Source organism: Rattus norvegicus, chromosome 13 (assembly GCF_021556685.1).
Source record: "Rattus norvegicus strain SHRSP/BbbUtx chromosome 13, alternate assembly SHRSP_T2T, whole genome shotgun sequence".
Taxonomy (NCBI): Eukaryota; Metazoa; Chordata; class Mammalia; order Rodentia; family Muridae; genus Rattus; species Rattus norvegicus.
The window spans coordinates 44,755,330-44,774,953 of NC_141546.1; the positions used below are offsets into that span (position 1 = coordinate 44,755,330).

Sequence of the window (19,624 nt, forward strand, 5' to 3'; positions counted from 1 at the left end):
ATTGAAACTTCCTCCTGATATTTTCCAAGTGCCAAGATTAAAGGCTTGCATGAACCATCGTGCCCACCTCCAGTTTTGTTTCTCTTACTCTCAAAATGAAAATGAGAAAGACTTTACTCCGTCTAGAAGAAGCTAAACTATTTCAGGTAAGCTCTTAATCCCTTCCCCTTACTTGGGAAGTGTGCTGTCACCTATCTTAGGGTTACAAAACTACAGATGCCTTCAATGAGCAGTTATTGAATAGTGCCATTGTGTCAGGAACTGCCCTAGATGCAATATGCACTGGGAGGAAAAAATGCATACAATGCAGTAAAGGAATTAGAATGATGTGGGATCCCGTGAAGAGAACACTGGGTGGCGCGGAGAGCAGCAAGTGAGAATTGCGTCTGGGAGAGCCATTTAGAAAAACTGGCATGAAGGATGAACACTAAACTGGAGGAAGTAGGAAGAGCATCCCAACCAGCAAATGCAGCATCTGTAAGCTCAGTACTATGGGAAGGATGGTCCCAGCCAGTCTGGTCACAGTACAAAGGAGGGAAGAGGAAAATAAGGTGCTTTTAGAAGTGAACAGGGCCCAGATTGGTGCTATCTTTGACTACTGTAAGCTCTTATTACATGTATCTGGATGTGTGCAGATGTGTGCAGAGGCATTTATCTTCAGTTTATTCCATGTAGGCAGAGCCATTCTATCTCCTATTACAGGACTCTCAGCTCCAAGTAAAATGCTAGGCATGTAGCAAACATCTATATATGAATAAATGAATATGAATAAATAAAGCCAAGTGTAAGGAACTAGACATTGACCTTGATGTTTGTTGTAGAGTCAGTGAAAGGACATAAAAGCATTCCAATGAGTCGTCAGATCTTTGTCTCAAAGGAATTTTATTAGCTCTTACTGGGAAGTCCAAGAGCTTTTGATATGACTAGAACCAGAGCTTCAAATAAAGTCTTTGACTCTTAAAAACATATCATCGTTGTTGTGTAAATTTCTAAATACTAGAAACAGAAGGGGGTCTAAAATTTAGAATCAGAAATACTTCAGAGGCTTTCCAGCAGCAATACTGAAAGCTAAAAGATGGTAACTTAAAACTATGTAGCCATTCTCATCGAACACAGGGATAAAAATAAAGATGTTTTCAGACACACAGGATTTCAAGCACTTGTCCTTAGGAAATTAGTAGAGACTTCTCTGCCAAAAGAAAAGAGTTAACACAAGAAAGAAGGTCTACACTCCAGATAAGGCAACAGAAGGGATTTAGCCCGGTTAGTGATGAAGAAACCGAGATGAGAACCACGGAGCAGCTTACAGAACAATCGACCCCAACTGCTGCAGGTCCGAAGTCTGGAGGAAATTTTTCTTCAGGATAAAATTGGTAGAAAACATGAGGTATATGTTAGTGTAGTAAGAGGGCATTTACACAGTGGATGGGAGGGAAGGATACAAAGATACATAGAAAAGGAAGAGGAATCATATAGGAAACAGGGATATGGGGGTTAGAAACGTAAACTCCAAATCTCCACAGCGCTGTGCTAGAGAAACGTCCAAAGCGATAGGGAAGAGCCTCCTCCAGAGAACCACTTAGCAACTAAACAGTGGCAGAAACTAAAGTCTACTTAATATGTATATGGCTTAGTTTCCATTCATACTCGGCGTCAGACTCATTTCATTCTTTGATGAAAGCTTGGTGGTTTACAGCCAAGTTACAATTGCTCTCTTGACTCTATTCCTAACTACACTTTATTTAAAGTCAGCACTTCATTCCCCAGCCTCTGCTTGAACTGCTACAGGTCGCTGCACTCAGAGCCCGAGCACTATCACCGTGAAGAGAGAGAGCACCAACTGTTTCCTGAGAGTAAAGAAAACATGTTTCCCATAAGAGAAAAGGAAAGACCTGATCAGTGCGATGTGTCTGACTTTTGAATTCGTAAGGTATCCTAAGGAGCCAATATTATTGATTTTGATTTAGAGTGGGTTGGACGTGTGTTCAGTGCCTCACCCACTGACTGAGGAAGGAAATGGTAAACTAGCCTTTAACTTGAAGGTGATAGCCATATACAACAGTGTACCAGCAGGAGCAAGGACTGTGGAAACAGGAGCCATGGACGCTGACCTGTAATTGGGTGTCAGAACCAGATCATCAAACGAGAATTCACTTCCAACTATCAGCAATACCTCTCCCCAGACAAAGGTCCTACGTCGGTGACCAAGCCTCATCCTGACTTGGGAACTCTTCCCTTGTCTGCAGTCTAGGCCACCTTCATAATTCACATGAAACATCAAAGGTTCATGTTTTTCCAAACAAAAGGTGAAGCAAAGCATGCCCAGTTGCAGGGACAGCGAGAAGATGGAAGGCAGGAAACACTCGTTAGGATAGTGGTTTATTTCAAGCAGGATACATGTGCTTTGAGGAATGGGGGATGGAGCCGAGGCTTATGTGTAACTTCAGCTATCGTGCTAACATTTTATAACTGAGTGGTAGACAGCAGAGTGCTGTGCTCAAGTAACTGAAACATTTCCCAAGGAAAACGTCGAAGGTGAAGGAAAAAGCGAAAGAATTATTTAATGTAAGTCACTTATCTGGGAAAAAAGATAGGGGACCCTCCTGATTATTCTAATTTTATTATAAGTTAAGAAATTGTTCGGTCTTTTTAGAGATTCGTTGAAGTTTCACTTCCATTTTAAGTAAATCACTCACCTAGATAAACCTGGATCAAATCCAGTGACCCCAGCCACGGGTATAGCCCCAGTTGCAGTGAATTGATGTGGAAATCCTCTTCCTGTTTTCTTAGTATTGTGACATCACATATATTTAGATGATGTATTAGAAACAGAGATCACAGTCCTGAAGACCTCAGTCATCTGTGGTCCACATGATATTGACAGGATACTGGGTTGTCCCAAGCTTTCTCAGATTTCCTTCCACCCATGATCACAGAGAAAAGATGGAAACCATGTATCTTCCTGTAAAATATACAAATAGCAGAGCTGGGGATTTAGCTCAGTGGTACAGCGCTTGCCTAGCAAGCACAAGGCCCTGGGTTCGGTCCCCAGCTCCGAAAAAAAGAAAAGAAAAAAAATATATATATAAATAGCTGCAAGCTGGAAATGAAATAGGAAATGAAGCAAATTGTTAGAATTAATTATGCAAGCTGCCTGTGAACTTGATGCTTCCCACTGGGGATTTTTTCCCACATAGACAGACCGATGCATAGCAGCTGTGATGGTTGATATGGATAGTCACGGTGACAGTGTGGGAAATGAATGGTTAAGGTCCTCCTCAGTATGAAGTGAACTCAGGAGCCTAACGCATTCACAAATGAGCAAGTGGCACTAGGCCCACCTTCCCACAGCTGGCCACTGGTGCCTACTCGGCTCAGAACTCTGAGAGTTGAAAGATGGCCGACAGCTATGTGACCATGGCTGAGCTCACCAATAGAAAACGAGACATTCTCAAGCCCCAGGATGTTCATTTGATAAGGCTTTGCATCCTGAACCAATAAAACTGGGGATTTGAGAAGTGTTGGAAGAAATCAAAGATTTCTTTCCCTCTAGGGTAGAATTTCTCAAAATTAGAGACTCTAAAAACCAGTTTGCTGCCCAAATGCCATGCCGGCCATTCTTGGTGTTTCTACATTAGTGTACTTAAAACTTACATTTCGGTAATCGCGAAAGTGTTACTACAGAGTGACAGGCTTGCTTCTTGAATCAGCATCTAGAAGCATGTCTCTGGCCATGCCTGTGGCTTTATCTAGGTTAGGTTAATTGGGTTGAGCCCTCCACCCACCCAGCCAAATACTAAATTCCAGCAGGACAGTTCCATGGTTGGGGCCCTGGATGACTGAGTGAAAATGAGGACGTAAGTTGGCCACTAGCCCTCTCTCCTTCCTGACCAGCTGGCCAGAGAGGCTACCACCAGGACCTCCCCTCACAATGTACCACTGAACTCAAAACCCCGTACATTGCTTTCATCCGAGCATCCAATCACAGATTCGGGGACAGTGACTGGTGAAGCAAGCTGGGGGGGGGGGGGGGTAACTATCTGAGTTAAAATATCCGCTCTACTACTCTAATATCGGGCACATCGTCTGACCTCACTTCGGAGTGTGGATAGTAGAATGGCAGTGCTGCTAAGTTGGAGCAGACATAGAAATGCTTAATATAATACCCAGCCTGCGGCAGGGGCTTGGCTCGAGCAATTCTTGCCTGAGGTTAGGCTTTCTGTTTGTTTTTGTTTTTGTGGGTTGTTTTTGTTGTTTTTTGAGGAGGGGGTGTTTTGTTTTGTTGTTAATTTTTCTTTTCTTTTTACTACCGGCAAGTGACACACCTTTAAAAACTGATAGTTACTAGGGATGGCCTATATTCAGGGAAACAGCAGAGCTGCTGTCTGGCAAGTGGCCTCCATACCTGGAGGGCGATTTCTTCCTGGAAGCAGGAGCTTCCTTGACCTACTCTTCTCCACAAGAACGTCAGACATTTCCTCACAAAAGAAATACTTGCTAGACTGGTTGGTAGCTGACTTTATTTTTATTTAGTATCTATTGCCACCTTCTCTAAGCAGCCAAAAGAGACCGGAGAGCCAAATGACAGAGTTCAAGTGCTATCTCCCTTCTGGCTGACCTAGCTTTTGTTGTTGTTGTTGTTTGTTTGTTTGTTTTATTTTTGTTTTATTTTGTCTTGTCTTGTTTTTAATCCAGAAAAGAACCTCCTATAGGAGGGAGAGAAGTTAGTTTTTATTTCCCCAGAAACAAAAAGGCCAGAGCAGTTGTCAGCAAGCCCTGGGGGCTGGGTGACTCGGCTACAGCCCTAACCTTGAGGTCCCTGAACCTCTTCTGGATATGATTCTGTCATTGACAGAGCTGGCCACAAAATTAGCCACCAGAATGTTAGCCTGGAGAACACTTTCAGCTACAAGTGGAGGAAGGCTAGTCTAAACAAGAAATCGGGTTCTCAGCAGACCCATAGAAATGCATAGTGCCCAGCCCTGACTGGTGCGTTCCTTTCAAGAAGGAAAATCAAGTTCCATTGACAGGCCTTCACCCTGCCAAACTCTTTACTCTCCCTCCACTCTTAGCTCAGACCAGCTCCAGCCTTCTACTATGCCTATCCTTTCTTTTTAGCAGTTCATTGGCTCTAAGCCAAGACCGGGGGTGGGACGGGGAGGTGGAGGCAGGAGGTGATTGGCCAAGACAAAGAAGCACCTCCCTTCTCATTCCCCTCCTGAGTCCTCCCTGACTGAACAGCTGGAATGAGGAGTAGGGAGGGAAGCTGGGATTGGCTTAGAGTCAGCAGCAGGGTGTGTCCACGCGGTTGAGGCATTTACCTGTCTAGGTAAGTCAGGAGGAGGTCAAAAGAAGAAACCAGTTGGAGACGCCGCCGGAGAGGCAAGCTGTCTCCATCTCTGCCCTCTGGAATAGAAGGGCGTTACTTTCTTGTCTTCAGACCCCAACTCAGAGAAGGTAAGTCAATCACTCACCAATTACTGCTTATTCTGCAGCAAGGGAAAAGACTTTAAGGGAAGGCAAAGCTACAAGGCTGTGCTGGGGAGTGCCGCAAGAGTGTCTGTCCCTTTACACCGGACCTGGGCTTTTCATCTCTGTTGCTCAAGTCTTTAAGTCAGCCTGAGATTCTCCAGAATTAGAATCTTTTTATGGAGGGCTCGGGAGCATCTCTTCCATTTCTTTACTTAACTTACACAACCATATCGTACAGACAGAAGCCAGAGCTAGGCATGGTGGTATCCACCCATAATCATAGTACTCAGAAGGCTGAGTGAGGCTAGAGGATGGAAAGTTTGAAGCCAGGCTGCTGGGCAATACAGCAAGATCCAGGATAGTCTACCCTACCTGGAAAGACCTGTCTCAAAAAAAAAAAAAAAAAAAAAAAAAAAAAAAAAAAAAAGCCACCTTTGTCTAGAATTTGGAATTTTCCATTTCTGAGCACTAAGACCAAGTAGTGATTCTGAAAGGGAATGGGTGACTGGATTACTGGAGCACAGGGAGTCAAATGGTGGGGAGGGCCATGCAGGTGAGCCAGGCCCCCTAGTTTTCCATTACCTTTGTAACAGGAAATTCCCCATGGCTCGTGTCTATCTTTATTTAAGTAAGGGGTGCAGCGCGTGCGTTAGTTGATAATGGCGCACTCTGCAGATACGTCAAGTCTGAACTGAGCTCGACGATTTGCAAGGAGAACCGAGGCTTGGAAATTTGAAGAAAACTCCCACTCCAGCTAGCATTTTCATCTTTGGAAATACAGGTACTCTAAGTCCAGTCAAGTTTACTTAGAGCCTACTAGTTAAATGTCTGGCTTTACCTGTTAATAGTTGTAGACTCTAAAGAAACAAAGTTACTTGGCCATGCTGGGCCTCACCCACATTTTATTTCATCTCAACATACCAAGCCTGGTCAGAGTGCCAACTGGGGCTCAGGCCAGGGTGAGGCGGCAGAGTCCTTAGGATGTCCCCGCAGACAGGAGTGTAGCTGGAGCATCTGCCTAATCTGAAACTGCCACAGAAGAACGGTCAGCAACACAGCAGCTGACTTTACCTTGGCCTTCTGGAGAGAAAGGGGAAGATGACAAGACTTCAGCATGTAGCCCTGGTTGAACACAGCGAACTCCTGGTCCTGAATGCAAGACCTTTAAATGTTATCTCTCCCCTACTCCACAGAGCCAGCCCACTTCACAGATGGCAAACTTGTCAGCCACAGGGGCCACAGGAGTCACCTGCAATGTTTAACAAGGCTGTGCTATACGGAGGCTATTTCTCCCAAGTCCCTCCCACAAAAGCACCGGTTAAAGAGGGACTAACACTGAATGGATGGTACCAATTTTAGCCTCTTGGAGCTTTTGTTAGGTTTTCTGGGTGTTCTCCCACCAGGTTCATTCAGCAGAGTCAGCAGAGAGCACAACCCCTTACCTAAGAGCTGTTCTCCGTGACTCTGGGATGAGTCCTTAGGAGATAGGAGGGCACGCTCATCGGAGAGGACTGGGAGGAGGTCTGATTCACACACCCTAGAACCGCACCAGCCCTCTCCACGCCCTCTGCTCCACATGCCAGGGCTCTGCGCGCCATTTATTTACTCTCTTGCAAAGTTCGGCTAGTTTCTGAGACGTAGTTAATATTTAATGTGTCTTTGGATAGGTGGCTCCGACTATAGGCTGTGCACATTTCTTAGCTTGTTTCCTTTCACCCTTAGGTCTCCAAAAGAGGTCAAGGGTGAAAAGATACGAAAAGCCTCCCCTTGACTGCTCTGCTTGTTTCTCAGGTTTCTTATCTGACAGAAATGCCCAGGGTTTCGATTGCTGCGGGATACAGGCATACAAGTTTCAAGGTTATAAATGTGGTAGAAGGACACAATGTGTCTAAGTTAGGCGGAGCCAGGAGCGGAGAGTGAGAAGGCGGTGAGAGAAGGAAGACGTTTTCTGCTCAGACTCTTTGAATCAGAAAACTAGGTGTGGAAATAGAGTCTCAGCAGCTGAGCCCTCACCCATCCCACGGTTGTGCGGTGCCAAGAGCAGCATCTGCAAGGGCATCCCATGTTGTGTTTTCACTCACGCGTCTCTTGTCAGGATAACCAACCAACCTGGAAGTGCAACGCTGAACCAGATAACGCACAGACTTTAAAGCACACTGTAGGAGTCAAGGGGATCTGGACCCTTAGTAGCAGAGTGGCCAGTGATCTTTACTTCAGTATGATGGCATCTAGTCAATGTCTTGAGATGTCTTTTGTAGGTGTGAGTCATTCCTACTTAGGAATGTGGGAAAATCGCCAGTTTTCTCAGATGTGAAGTGAAGACAACACAACCAGATTCTCCTGAAGATCTGATTAGCAAACCTGAGAGCACTTTGTAGCTCAGATAGCGTGCAGATAATGTGGAGCAGAGCTACACCCACTGTCTGAGTCTCTTCAGTTGCATCTGGCTCAGAAATAAGAGTTCAGTGGGCTTCCCGGGAGGAACAAGAAGCCAGCAAGCCACGGGACAGCCCAAAGCACACACAAAGGAACAAAGGTAGTGATTTTCTCTGAAAGTAAGAGGCAGCACCTCACCCATTGGAGGAACCATCACATTAACCGTACTGAGTCACCTTCAAGATTTATCACTCCAGTCGTACGTGGAATATTGGAGCTAAAAACAGTCCCTTGAACCCACACTGACTCCTTGAAAATAATGTTTTTCTCTCATGCAGTGTCATGCCCCTAGTGCTTATTCTGTGCACACAACCACTAACCTAAACAAACATTCCCCAGATTCTTTTTAGTCACTGGCTTTAGGGGAAATAAAGTGGTGTGAAAAAACTTAGCATGGCAGGTTGAAGCCATGAAGAAGTCTCCAAGTAGCTCGCCCAGCAGTCCAGTGATCGGCTCTCTCAGACAGCGTTCTTTCTTTAGTAAGTTAGCTCTTTGACAACTTCCTGCATGCAATTCATGCTTACTCTCTCCCTCACCCTTATTGCACCCACTTGTCCTTTCCTCCCTTCTTCCTGTCCCTTTCCCAAACTCCTGACTTGGGACTTTGTTGTGTGTTCCATTTAGTTTATCCAGGGCCACCTTTGTGACCAGCGGTGAGGTACACTGTGGGTACACTGAAGTCACACACACCCTTTTCCTGAACCTATCCCTAGGAAGTGGTTCAGCAGTTGGGGGAAGGGCTCCCTGGGTCCCTCCTCCACCCTTGCTTGGCTATTGGTGGGTAGTGCTTGTGCAGACCCCACGCAATCTCAAGAAGCCGAGAGTTCACGATTGCAATGGGTGTGCCAGGCCTAGACTGTGACATTTCACAGCTCTCCCTACCCTACTGCCCCTTCTGACTCGTTCAGTCTTCCTACTTGCTCTCCTGCTGTGTTCCCTAAGCCTTGTTGAGGGCAGTATGACTGTTTAGAACTCAGCTGTTACCTACTCAAGCCCTGGGTGCAGACAGCTTCTCAGACAGCAGTTTTGCGTGGCCTTAACCTCAGAGAGGGTAAGGAATAGGTTAGTACTCTGAACCTCTGAAATGCATGGCTGGGGTGAGTGAACTTAGTCTGTAGGCTTCTTGAGTCTCTGTTTCTTTGGGTTGGGGATTTTGAGGAACTGACCTCTTGCAGACGTCCTAGAGCTACCTCACCAATTTGTTAATTGTCATCTGTCAGGCTTCATTAGTGTCCCTTCCCTCCTGGGCCCCTCCTTATCTCCTGAGAGGCTCTGAACTCTGTGTGTGTGTGGCTCAGGACCCTGCCTTTTCTCTCCCCAGTGTCCTACTACTCATCCTTCTCTGCTTTATTCAAGGGTCTCTCCTCAGCAAGAGAGGAGCCCTGTAAGGCCTTAACATTGCCAGTGCAGTCAGGTTGGAAGACAGCGTCACCTAACCTAGGCCAAACCAGACACTGGCACTGGAGCAACTGTTAGCAGAGGAATATGTATGTACCCTGGCAGCTAAGCTCCAAGTCCCCAGTTCTCAATATTGTCCCAGGACAGTTTACCTTCTATTAGGGGAGTAGCAGAAATGATTCAAAATATCGTCTAGTGTTACGGGCGGAAGATGGATTTGAGTCACATAAAATCTATCTCTCCCCTAGGTTTCTATTGCTCCTGATACTGAAGTTTGTTCATAATTCTTTTAAACTTTCATTTTCCATAAAGAGAGGTACCCTTGACCTGCCCAGTTCTAGTAGACTATTTCCTACAACCAGATGTGAAAATCCTTGGGAAGTTCAGTAGCAGCAATGAAGTTGTTTTTGTTTATTTGGTTGGTTTGGTTTGTTGCTATTACTGTTTCCGAAATGAACTTGAAATATTACACACGCATGCACGCATGTACACACACACGCACGCACACACACGCACACACACACATACCCCAAAGGAGCTGGGATTGAAAGGAGCTAAACTAGACATTTTTCTTGTTCATCTGACACAGTCTAGGGAACTTCACTGGGAATATAAGCAGCGTCAGAACACACGTGTTACACAGGGGAAATGGGACGGTGCTCTGCCATTGCAGGTGCCATGGTCATATGGCCCGGGGCAGAAAGATGACCTTAGCCTTCTTGGTGGCATATCATGTTTATGATATTATTAACAATGACTGTAACTGACATTATTGGGCATATCCCGTACAGAGTGTTCTACATTGGCTATTCCAGTGTACCATAGTCTCATAATAACTTTAAGAAGTATGTTTTTAAGGACCTGGAATCCTCCATCTAGACAGAAATGCTTCTATTCAAAACCCTTCTTTCTTGCTCCCTGTGCTTGGGTTTAATTCGGCATGAGATGGATCTTGTCTGATTTTTAGAAGAACAATAGTGGTTACCTATTAAATTCACTTGGCCATTATCTGCTTCCAACGGAGCTGTGTGTGCTAACTCAATGCTCATTAAATCCTTACATTAACCATATTTTACAAGCAATTTGCCTCCAATCAAATACCTAAGTGGCTCAACTGGGATTCAAACCCAGAACCCAAACTCTCAACCTTGTAATATGTATTGGGCGGGGTAATGAAAATATAAGTTAAACTCCTTGCTTCATAATGGGAGGAAGCAACTAAGCTTAAGAACCTCTTGTCTCAGGGTTGGGGATTTAGCTCAGTGGTAGAGTGCTTGGCCCTGGGTTCGGTCCCCAGCTCTGAAAAAAAAAAAAAAAAAAGAAAAAAAAAAGAAAAAAAAAAAAAAAAACAAAGAACCTCTTGTCTGACTGGCCTGCCCTCTGCTCCCTGAATCCACCTTTCTGCATGCATTTGAACCCTCCGTGTAGGCTGGGGGTAGAGTTCAGATATGGCCGGTCCACAGCCCCCTTTCAGCTTGCTGCTTCCTTGGTGTCTTGCCATCGTAGAACCCCAGGGCCTGAACAGAGCTTTGCAGAAGCCTCTGCTCACACGTGGCTTTGATTGTTCTCTTTTCAGGCCCAGCTTGGGACATTCTTCACTTCCATTCACTTCCCCTCTGGGAGCCCCTTTCACCACCCCTGTGCCTTGCTTCAGGCGATGCCCAAGAGGGAGCTTTGGCCAGCAGGGTCGTGCTCAGAACCTGTGACCCACATCGGCAGCTGTGGCAGCATGATGAGCACCACCTCCACCCACTCTGGATCTGTATGTACTCTCTCCCTCTTGCAGCCTAGCCCGCTCTGCGCACCAGCCCCGCCCCGATCCGCCCCGCCCCGCCCTGACCTGTCCGCCTGGGCCACCCACTGTCACTCAAGCACCCTCTCTTTCATCTTCTTCACCAGGGAGTGAATCACTGGATTCCTGCCTCTGAGTCACCTCTGCCTCTGTAGAGAACTGGGTGGGACAGCCTCTGAGTGCAATCGGATCAATATCCACCCACCCCCATTTTCATTAGATCAAACAAAGAGCTTAGGCGGAGAAACACAGCAGGCACTTAAATCAGGCTGAAAACTGAACGGTAGATTCTTGTAGCACACGAACTTTTACAATTCTCAGCAATGCCCAGGGATAGTGGTGAACACCTTCAATCCCAGCACACAGAAGGCTGAGTCAGGTGGATCTCTGTGAGTTTGAGGCTAGCCTGGTCTACAGATCAAGTTCCAGTGTAGCCAGAGTTACAAAGTGAGAGCTGTCTGGGCGAGGGGCGTGGTGGTGGATGCGGTGGTGGTTGGGGATTGCAGGAGGTGAGGGAGGGGGTGGGAGGGTTCACTGCAATGAATAGCATGGCTTCAGTTTCCCACTAAAGTCAAAGAGGACCTAGTAGTTGGGAGCCCCTATGGGAGCAAACACATTCAGATTCCCTACTTAGAAGCCATACTACCTTGACATATCACCAATTTCTCGAAGCTCCAGTTTCTTCAGTTTGGGACTTGCTTGTCTGTGGTTTGAAACAGGATATCACTATGTTGATCTGGCCAGCCTGGCACTCACTATGTCAACTGGGCTGGTCTTGAACTCACAGAGGTCCACCTGCTTCTGATTCCTGAGTGCTGAAATTAAAGGTGTCCACCACCACATGGAGCTAGTCTCCTCAGTTTTAAATTAAGGAAAATATTAACACCTAGTGATGACGGTTCTCAAGGATGTAATAAGATGTGTGTAATGTCTGACTTTCCTGCTTTGATAGGGCACAGACATGCCCAAGAAATGATTCTAATATGAAGGTTATTTACAGGAGCCTGGGTGAGTCTCAGGTATCACCCATAAACCACCAGCAGGGATGACAGCTCAAAACCTGTTCCTTGTAGCTCCCGGACCAACTTGCAGATAGTCCTCCAAAAAGTCAATCTCCTTCTTCTCTTTCTCTCTCTCTCTCTCTCTCTCTCTCTCTCTCTCTCTCTCTCTCTCTCTCTCTCTCTGTGTCTCTCGCTTTCTGTCTCCCCCATACCCGCCCCATCTGTCTACTGCCTACAGAACTTGGAGCTTATGAATCTTGTGACTTTCTGATCTGAGCAATCTAAGTTTTGTCAGCCGAGTCTTAGAAGCTTCCCCTGAAAGGGAGTGTCTGGGGTTAAAGGACAACAGCTAAGCAACATTAAAGTGCAAGCGTCTAGAAAGCTAGGCTGCTGCCCAGTGGTTGCCTGGTGTGTCCATCCCCAGTGCCTTATGAAGTAAGACACAGAATAAAGAAGCCGTTCTTGCTGGGTGTATGGACACAGTCCTCAACACATAGGCAGCTAAGGCAGGGAGACGCCATATTCTCAGCCGGCCTGGGCTGTACAGTGAAACCTGAACAGAGTTCATGAGATGGCTCGGGAGATAAAGATGGAGTTCTGTTCACACAAGGAGGAAACTGACTCTCCAGTGTTTCTTTCGGATCTCTACACATGCAGTAGCACACACACGCCCACAAGCACACAGGCACAAAATAATAAAGATTTTTAAATTGTAAAAGAAAGAAAGATAGATAGATAGATGGATGGATAGAAAGAAAGAAAGAAGGAAGGAAGGAAGGAAAGAAAGAAAGAAAGAAAGAAAGAAAGAAAGAAAGAAAGAAAGAAAGAAAGAAAGCCCCTATGTAGAAAATACATGGCCCTCTCTGAACTGAGACAGAAATGCCCAAAATCAATGCCTAACTGTGAGGGCATGGAGGAAGCTATTCTTTTTTTGGACAGGAGTTTAAGTTCTGGCCCTTGTAAAGTTGGTGTGAAGGAGGAAATGTGCCTTATGTCCAAATATAAGCATTCCTTTGCATCTTTACACACATTGTGAGCCTGAGTGAAGAGCTTGACTTTGCTGTTCCGTGTCCTGAAAAGTCTTTGAGAATGTAGACTGCGGCCACGAGATACAGCAGAGGGCAGGGTCCCTGCACACACAAAGGCTGGGGTTAGGTCTCTCTCTCTCTCTCTCTCTCTCTCTCTCTCTCTCTCTCTCTCTCACACACACACACACACACACACACACACACACACACACACACACACCCTAGTTAAATATCAGATAGAGGGAAGTGAATCAGAAATTGCTGGCTACTGAGCAAGTTCAAGGCCAGCCTAGGCTCCATGAGACAGTGTCTCAGGAATATAGCGGGGTAGGGGGAGAGAAAGGAAAAGAAAATCTAGGGCTTCTAAAAGGCTTCTACCAAATGTTAACGTTTAATATGGTTAATGAGTTTGGGGGTTGGTTGTTTGTTTTGGAGACAGAGTCATCCTGGAACTCAGTAGTGTGCCCACCACACCTGCATGCCTAGATAAGAAGTTTTGATTTTCACAAACATGGACCAGGAAAGGCACTGCGTGCACATATAAGTCCAAAGTGCCTGCCGTATATGCACACCTCCCCTTCCACATGAGCGGTTGGGGACACAGAGACATCATCCTGTTTCTGACTGGAGGACACCAGTATGAGTAGAGAGACCCAGAGGGCAGCCGTGATGATCATTCAATGAGAAAAGCTGTCTGAGAGACTCTCCCTCGTTTTGCAGACCCAGGCATCTGGCAGATGGCTTTAGGGGCAGACCCGACAGGAAGGGTTGTTTTTCGCAGCCTCTTTTCGACTCCCCGGGATAGTTTTAGGACTCCGCAATCTCAGGGAGTCTGGGACAGTCACAGTTCTGAGGCATCACAGATGTTATGGCAAGGAGTGGCAATGCCACTTGAAAGCTCAGCCAAGCACCATATTACCCCACGGCTCCTTTTGGCTTGTACCTAGCTGCTGTGGGCACTGGCCTGCCTGCCAGGTAGCAGTTGAGAGGAGGCAGACGTGCTTTGAAAAGTTAAAGGACATGCCAGACACCAGTCAAGTTTTAGCCGTGCTGCTGCCCTTACAGTCTAGAGTTAGATGAGAGGCAGACTTCCTGAAATATTATAGTCACATGGGACTGGGGTGAAAACCTGGGACTGCTTATGACCTATGCCCCTAAATAGTCTATCTGCTCAGGACTAAGCAACAGAAGAGTGCCCTTGCCACCTGCCTGCCTCGCCTTCAGAGCTGAGTCCTCTCGGGCTTCAGCCTGCAAGGCCTCCTTGGTGCCCACTGTTGCAGGAAGCAGCTTCAGTGGCTGGCAGAGCAGCACCAGGGAAAGGTTACCAGCTTTGCGGCTTTGTCCACCTCCATCCCCTTCTCTCCAACCTCATAGTCCCTTCTCCCAACAGAGTGACAGCAGCTACGACTTCCTGTCCGCTGAAGAGAAGGAGTGTCTGCTCTTCCTGGAGAAGACCATTGGCTCGCTGGAGGCGGAGGCTGACAGTGGGCTCTCCACAGACGAGTCAGAGCCAGCCACCAGTCCTCAGAGTTTCCGAGCACTACCCACCACCACCCAACGAGCTCCACAGGGTAAGAGACTATCAAGGGACCAGAGTCTCTTAAACACTTCCCACCTTGCTTGTCATCTGGGACAAGTTCCCAGGCAAAAAAAGGGAGCCCTGTACTCTCCTAGGCAGACTAAAGGTAGAGTAGGAGAGGCTTCCTGAGAAACGAGCTACCTGTGCCTTTATATGGAGTAACAGAAGCCTAGGAAGTAAAGGGGTTTGCCTAGCTCCTTCCTGTCAGGGAAGAACTCAAAGAGAAATAGGATAACTCATGTAGGAGGAGTCAGGAAGGCCTAAGCAGTTGGCCCAGGAGACAATGAGTCAGCATAGGGAGCTAATCTGGGTGAACCAGAGAACAAGAGTGTGGGAGATAAGACAGGGGAGTTCCAGCAGTGTGTGGTACCTGGAGGCTCCTGTTAAAAGACAGCAGAAAGCAGGTGGTGCCCCAATTCAGTAAGAGGACAGGATGGCACACAGTGTGAGAGAGTGTGTTCCAGGACAAACATAAAACACGGCCGCAGTGGATCACCACCCCGATATTGTCGACTAATTCAGTATGTACTTACTAACATGGCCTTGGGCCCTCCACTTAGAGTAGAAATGGAAATGCCATTGTGCCCACTGAGCCCAGTGGACCTCATATACCTGCCAAGGTCACTAGGTAAGATACCATGTCAGTACAAGGCACTAGCTACCATGGAAACATCCAGGCTCTCCTAGGAATTGGAAGTTGAAGCCCAAAGCACATCCAGTTTAGATCATGCACTTCCATGGGCTCCGTTACCTGGGAACCACGAAAGCTCTAAAGAACATCTTAAAGTCTCTCCCTGACTTTGGTAGGGAAGGATGGGAGAGCCTAAGTCAAGGATTTGAAGCATCTCAGAAGTGATGTCTTCCAACCGTTCAGAAAAATCAACTCCCAGTCAAAGCAACCTGCCATTCTTTACCTATTAGTCTATGTGACCTCCAGAAAACAGAGCTGCCCTGTGAAAAGCAGACCAAATAAAACAAACCACGTGTTGGGGAAGAGGGTTGGGGAGGTATGTGCTTTCCCCCCTCAGCAGCATTCTCAATGTGTTTACTCCTTCCTTCTGTTCTCCCTCATCCCCACAGGAAAGCCAGAGGCCAGAGACACTCAGCAGGTGCCAGTGCCAGTGCCAAAGAGAGCAGCCCAGTCCTCCGGTCCTCCTGAGTCTCCCAGCCCAGGCCTCAGGTCGGGTTCCTACAGCCTTCCCAGAAACCTCCACCTTGGCAGAAGCCAGAACCTCAGGAAAAGTGCCACCCAGACTAACAGCGTCTCTGAAGCACCTGAGGTATTCTTAGAGGAGCCTAAGAAAGGGCAGACTAGGCAGGGTGCTAAGACCATCCAGCCACCAGCCCCATCCCAGGAGGGTACCCCTGACCTGAACACAGTTCTCATACCCCCGCCAGAAGCTTTCCAGGACATTACATCAAAGAAAGCTGAGGGAGAAAGCCCACCTAAAAAGCCAGGAGAGCAGACACACAGGCCTCAGGGCCACATTCTGGAGAGAAGTCCACACTCCCAGAAGAAAGCGGACATGTCTTCTGAAACCATGACCCATAAAGCCACTGAAAAAGGTTGGACAGAGGGGCCACAGCGACCACAGCAGCCTCCCACCCAGCCATCTCAGAACACACAAGCTGAAGAACCTTCCCTACCTTCAGGGGTCAAGCCAAACATCCAACAGTCTCTCCTCACAGCCACAAAGCCCCGTAGGCTGCCACCTAACATCGTCCTGAAGAGCAGCCGGAGCAGTTTCCACAGCCATCCCCAGAACTGGCTGTCAAATCACACCGAAGCCACAGACTCGGGCCCTGTCTCCTCTTTGCAAGAACAAAGGAAAGCGCGCAGAGAGGCTCTGGAAAAGCTAGGGCTGCCCCAGGACCAAGATGATCCCAGTCTGCCTGTAAATAAACATACCGGTAGCTTCAAAGTCAAGGAGGCTCAGGCTCAGACCTCTTCCCAGGCCCGGGCTCCTGCTCAGCCGGCATCTCCAGCTCTGGTCAGGGGAACTGCTTCTGTAGCAGAGAAAGCTTCCTCAGTGAAGGCTATCACTCCTCTGGACTCTCTAAGCAAAGGTTGGATTCCGGCCCAGGAAACCCCTCCAGGAAAGGTCGGAGCTGCCAAGTCTATGCCTATTCCCATCCCTAAAGCCTCAAAGGAAAACAGTTCCCTGACACAGTCCAAGCCTGACCCGCGGCTGACCCTCCAAGAAAGCAGCATCCCCGGCCTGAGACAGATGAACTTCAAGTCCAATACTCTGGAGCGCTCAGGCGTGGGGCTGAGCAGCTATCTCTCGGCAGCTGAGAAGGACCCTGGCGGCCAAACCAGCACGTCTCTGGGAAAGACCCCCTTCTTGGACAAGGTCTCATCCAGCGTCTTCCGTAATTCTCGGCCCCGGCCTGCCTCCTTGGGCATGGGAAAGGATTTTGCAGGAATCCAGGGGGGCAAGCTGGTTGGCCTGGAGCAGGGCCAGTGCTCCCAACAGCCATCCTTCAAAGGACAGAGTCATGACAAACTCCCTCGCCCCCCCTGTGTCAGTGTCAAGATATCCCCAAAGGGCATTCCTGATGGGCACAGGAGGGAGGCTCTGAAGAAACTGGGACTGCTGAAGGAGTAGCGTTGGCATGGGCATAGCCCAGGCCAACCTACCGGAAGAGACTGGCTCTGCCTAGGGCCTTTGCAGCCTCACAGCTCAGGGCTCGCTTCCTTCCTGTCTGAAAAAGGAAGAGACTCGAGGTCAAGCACATGTCGGTACTCAGGCAGTTGTGTTATTGAGTACGTGCATAGATCATTCTGAAGATCAGTCTCACAGCAGGAGAGAGGGGGGCGCTTGCGTATCACTGACACCATTTATATAACACAGGGAGTCACTGTTCAGAACTCCGCTCTTGGTTGAGATTTTACAAGTGTAAGGTTCAGCCTGTCCCGGAACTGAGTGGAGCATAGTGGCCGAACCTGAGAAGCAAAGTCACACGACACAAAGGAGGTAGAGACAGCTCAAAAAGATGAATTACACTGAGCACGCGACTCTGGCCACATGAAATACAGCCCGAGTTTCTGCAGTAGATGGAGAGTGGCTTGCATTTGCTGCCAGCGCCTTCTAGACCTATCCTGGGGCCAAGGGGATCCAGTTCAGTATCTTCACCCACTGCCTTCCCCTATCATGTGTAGCAGGCTAACACATATGCCTGTCTCTAGATCTCATAGCTCACTGATATCAGGAGGCCACTCCCTGGTCTGAGAAAGCCGAATATGGCCACACACTCCTCCATTTCTACCTGGAAGAACTCTTGTCGTGGGCTTGACGAATGTGATAATAAACCAGGCTATGGCCCATGATGCTGCCTAGAGTCCCTGTTCTTCTTGCTCTCTGTCTTCCTGGCTGGGTTCAGGGCAGCTCAACACTGAGCTGGAAGCCCAGCCCAGCATCTTTCTACATACACAGAGTCATTTCCGAACTTCTCCCTGCTGTTCAAAGGTCTTCAGGTTCCCTGGGAGCTACAGAGGTGGCTTCATGGTTAAGAGCTCTTTCACAGGGTCCAAGTTCGATTCTGAGCACCTACTCACAACTGCCTATAACTCCAGTTCCAAATCCAGAGGACCCAGCACTCTCTTCTGGTCTCCAAGGACTTCTGAACTTATACACTCACACACAACTAAAAAAAAATTTTTTTAGTCTTTTTTTAAAGAAAGCGTTCAGGTTTTCTCAGTTCTGATGAAGGAAACCCAACACATACACAGACCATTGGAACTTAGGGAGATCTTAAAACTCCCTGCTGCCACCAGAAAAGGGGTGCTACATCAGAATCATTCTGCCATTTAGTATCAGTGAAAGCTGAGATCGGGACTAGAAACACACATGATACAGCTTACCTCATACAGTTGTCAGGTTGCCACTCTATCCTGCCACCACTGAGTCTCTAGTCAATGTCCTTGTACACAGCACCTCAGACAGCCATTGTCACTACCAGAGACCCAGCCTTAGCCCCTTCAGAATTCTAAAGCATCTCACAAAACACCGGGTGAACTATTGGGAATAATATGTGATGCTGTTAATGTTTTCCTTTAACAAGGGTGTATATAGTAACTCTCAGTAACTCAAAACAATTCTTCTGCCAAATTCCCCAACAAGCTGTGTATGTCTTGAATGACTTGGATAAGTCTTGTGGCCTTAATGACCAGGCATATCCAGACATGACTCTAGTTTCCATTCGGTAGTGTATGCTGTGGTGACTGTGAACCAATAGTCATGGAGATGCCCAAAAGGAGCAGGTAAGCAAAGATGGGGAAAGGTGCCCTTTAGGTCCTCTGATCATCTCTGCTCTGTGTCCTTAGGGACCCATTGCCATCAAAGATCAAAACTTCTGACAACCATGAGATGGGTAGGATTAAGGGCTACTCATGACTCCACCTCATCATGGTATGTGGAGTGTGGGTGTGGCAGTTTCTGTGTACACACCCCCACATACTCACACACACAGATGTCTGCTACCTGTTTCCCAGCCCCAGGTGAAGACCTGATCTCTCAGAGCTGGTGGGGACTTTCACGTTGACCAAGCTCTATTATTAAAGGCTCTCAAAACACAGAAGGCCAAGTGTAGATGACTGGCTTGGCTTGCTCCATAGGTGCTATTTTCTATGTGTATTTCAAGACACAAGTTGGTCCCTTATTGATTGCATGATTAAGAGAGAACCCTGAGTTAAACCTCAACTGGTACTGAGGCTTCATGGGAGTCTAGGAACAGCACAAGGGTAACATTGTGTTGGTCAGACGTGCTACCAGTTACATCTCCATCCGCAAGAAGGGAAAGATCTCGGTTATCCAAGCCACATACAGCCTGAGCCTACCTCTCTATATCTTCACCACAGTGCCGTGCTCATTCCCTCATTCCCTAAAGGACATCTTTACACAGTGGTGGGAGTGAC

At 47.5% G+C, this 19,624-nt stretch overlaps 2 protein-coding genes across 4 annotated transcripts in view; one reads left to right on the top strand and one right to left on the bottom strand.

Annotated features, from left to right (window-relative positions):
* The window catches only part of Pfkfb2 (6-phosphofructo-2-kinase/fructose-2,6-biphosphatase 2), a 54,839-nt gene extending 52,088 nt beyond the window's left edge, over positions 1-2,751 (bottom strand). The window contains 1 exon segment of the mRNA NM_001429491.1: positions 2,697-2,751. The gene's annotated coding sequence lies outside the window, so the exon portion shown is untranslated.
* A 2,458-nt stretch (positions 2,752-5,209) lies between these two features.
* On the top strand, positions 5,210-18,042 carry C13h1orf116 (similar to human chromosome 1 open reading frame 116). 3 transcript variants are annotated; one of them, NM_001429732.1, is given in 5 exon segments: positions 5,210-5,457; positions 6,148-6,253; positions 10,883-11,068; positions 14,518-14,698; positions 15,787-18,037. In NM_001429732.1, coding segments are annotated over 3 exon segments (1,815 nt in total). In that variant the 5' UTR covers positions 5,210-5,457; positions 6,148-6,253; positions 10,883-10,963; the 3' UTR covers positions 17,316-18,037.
* The last annotated feature ends 1,582 nt before the right edge of the window (positions 18,043-19,624 follow it).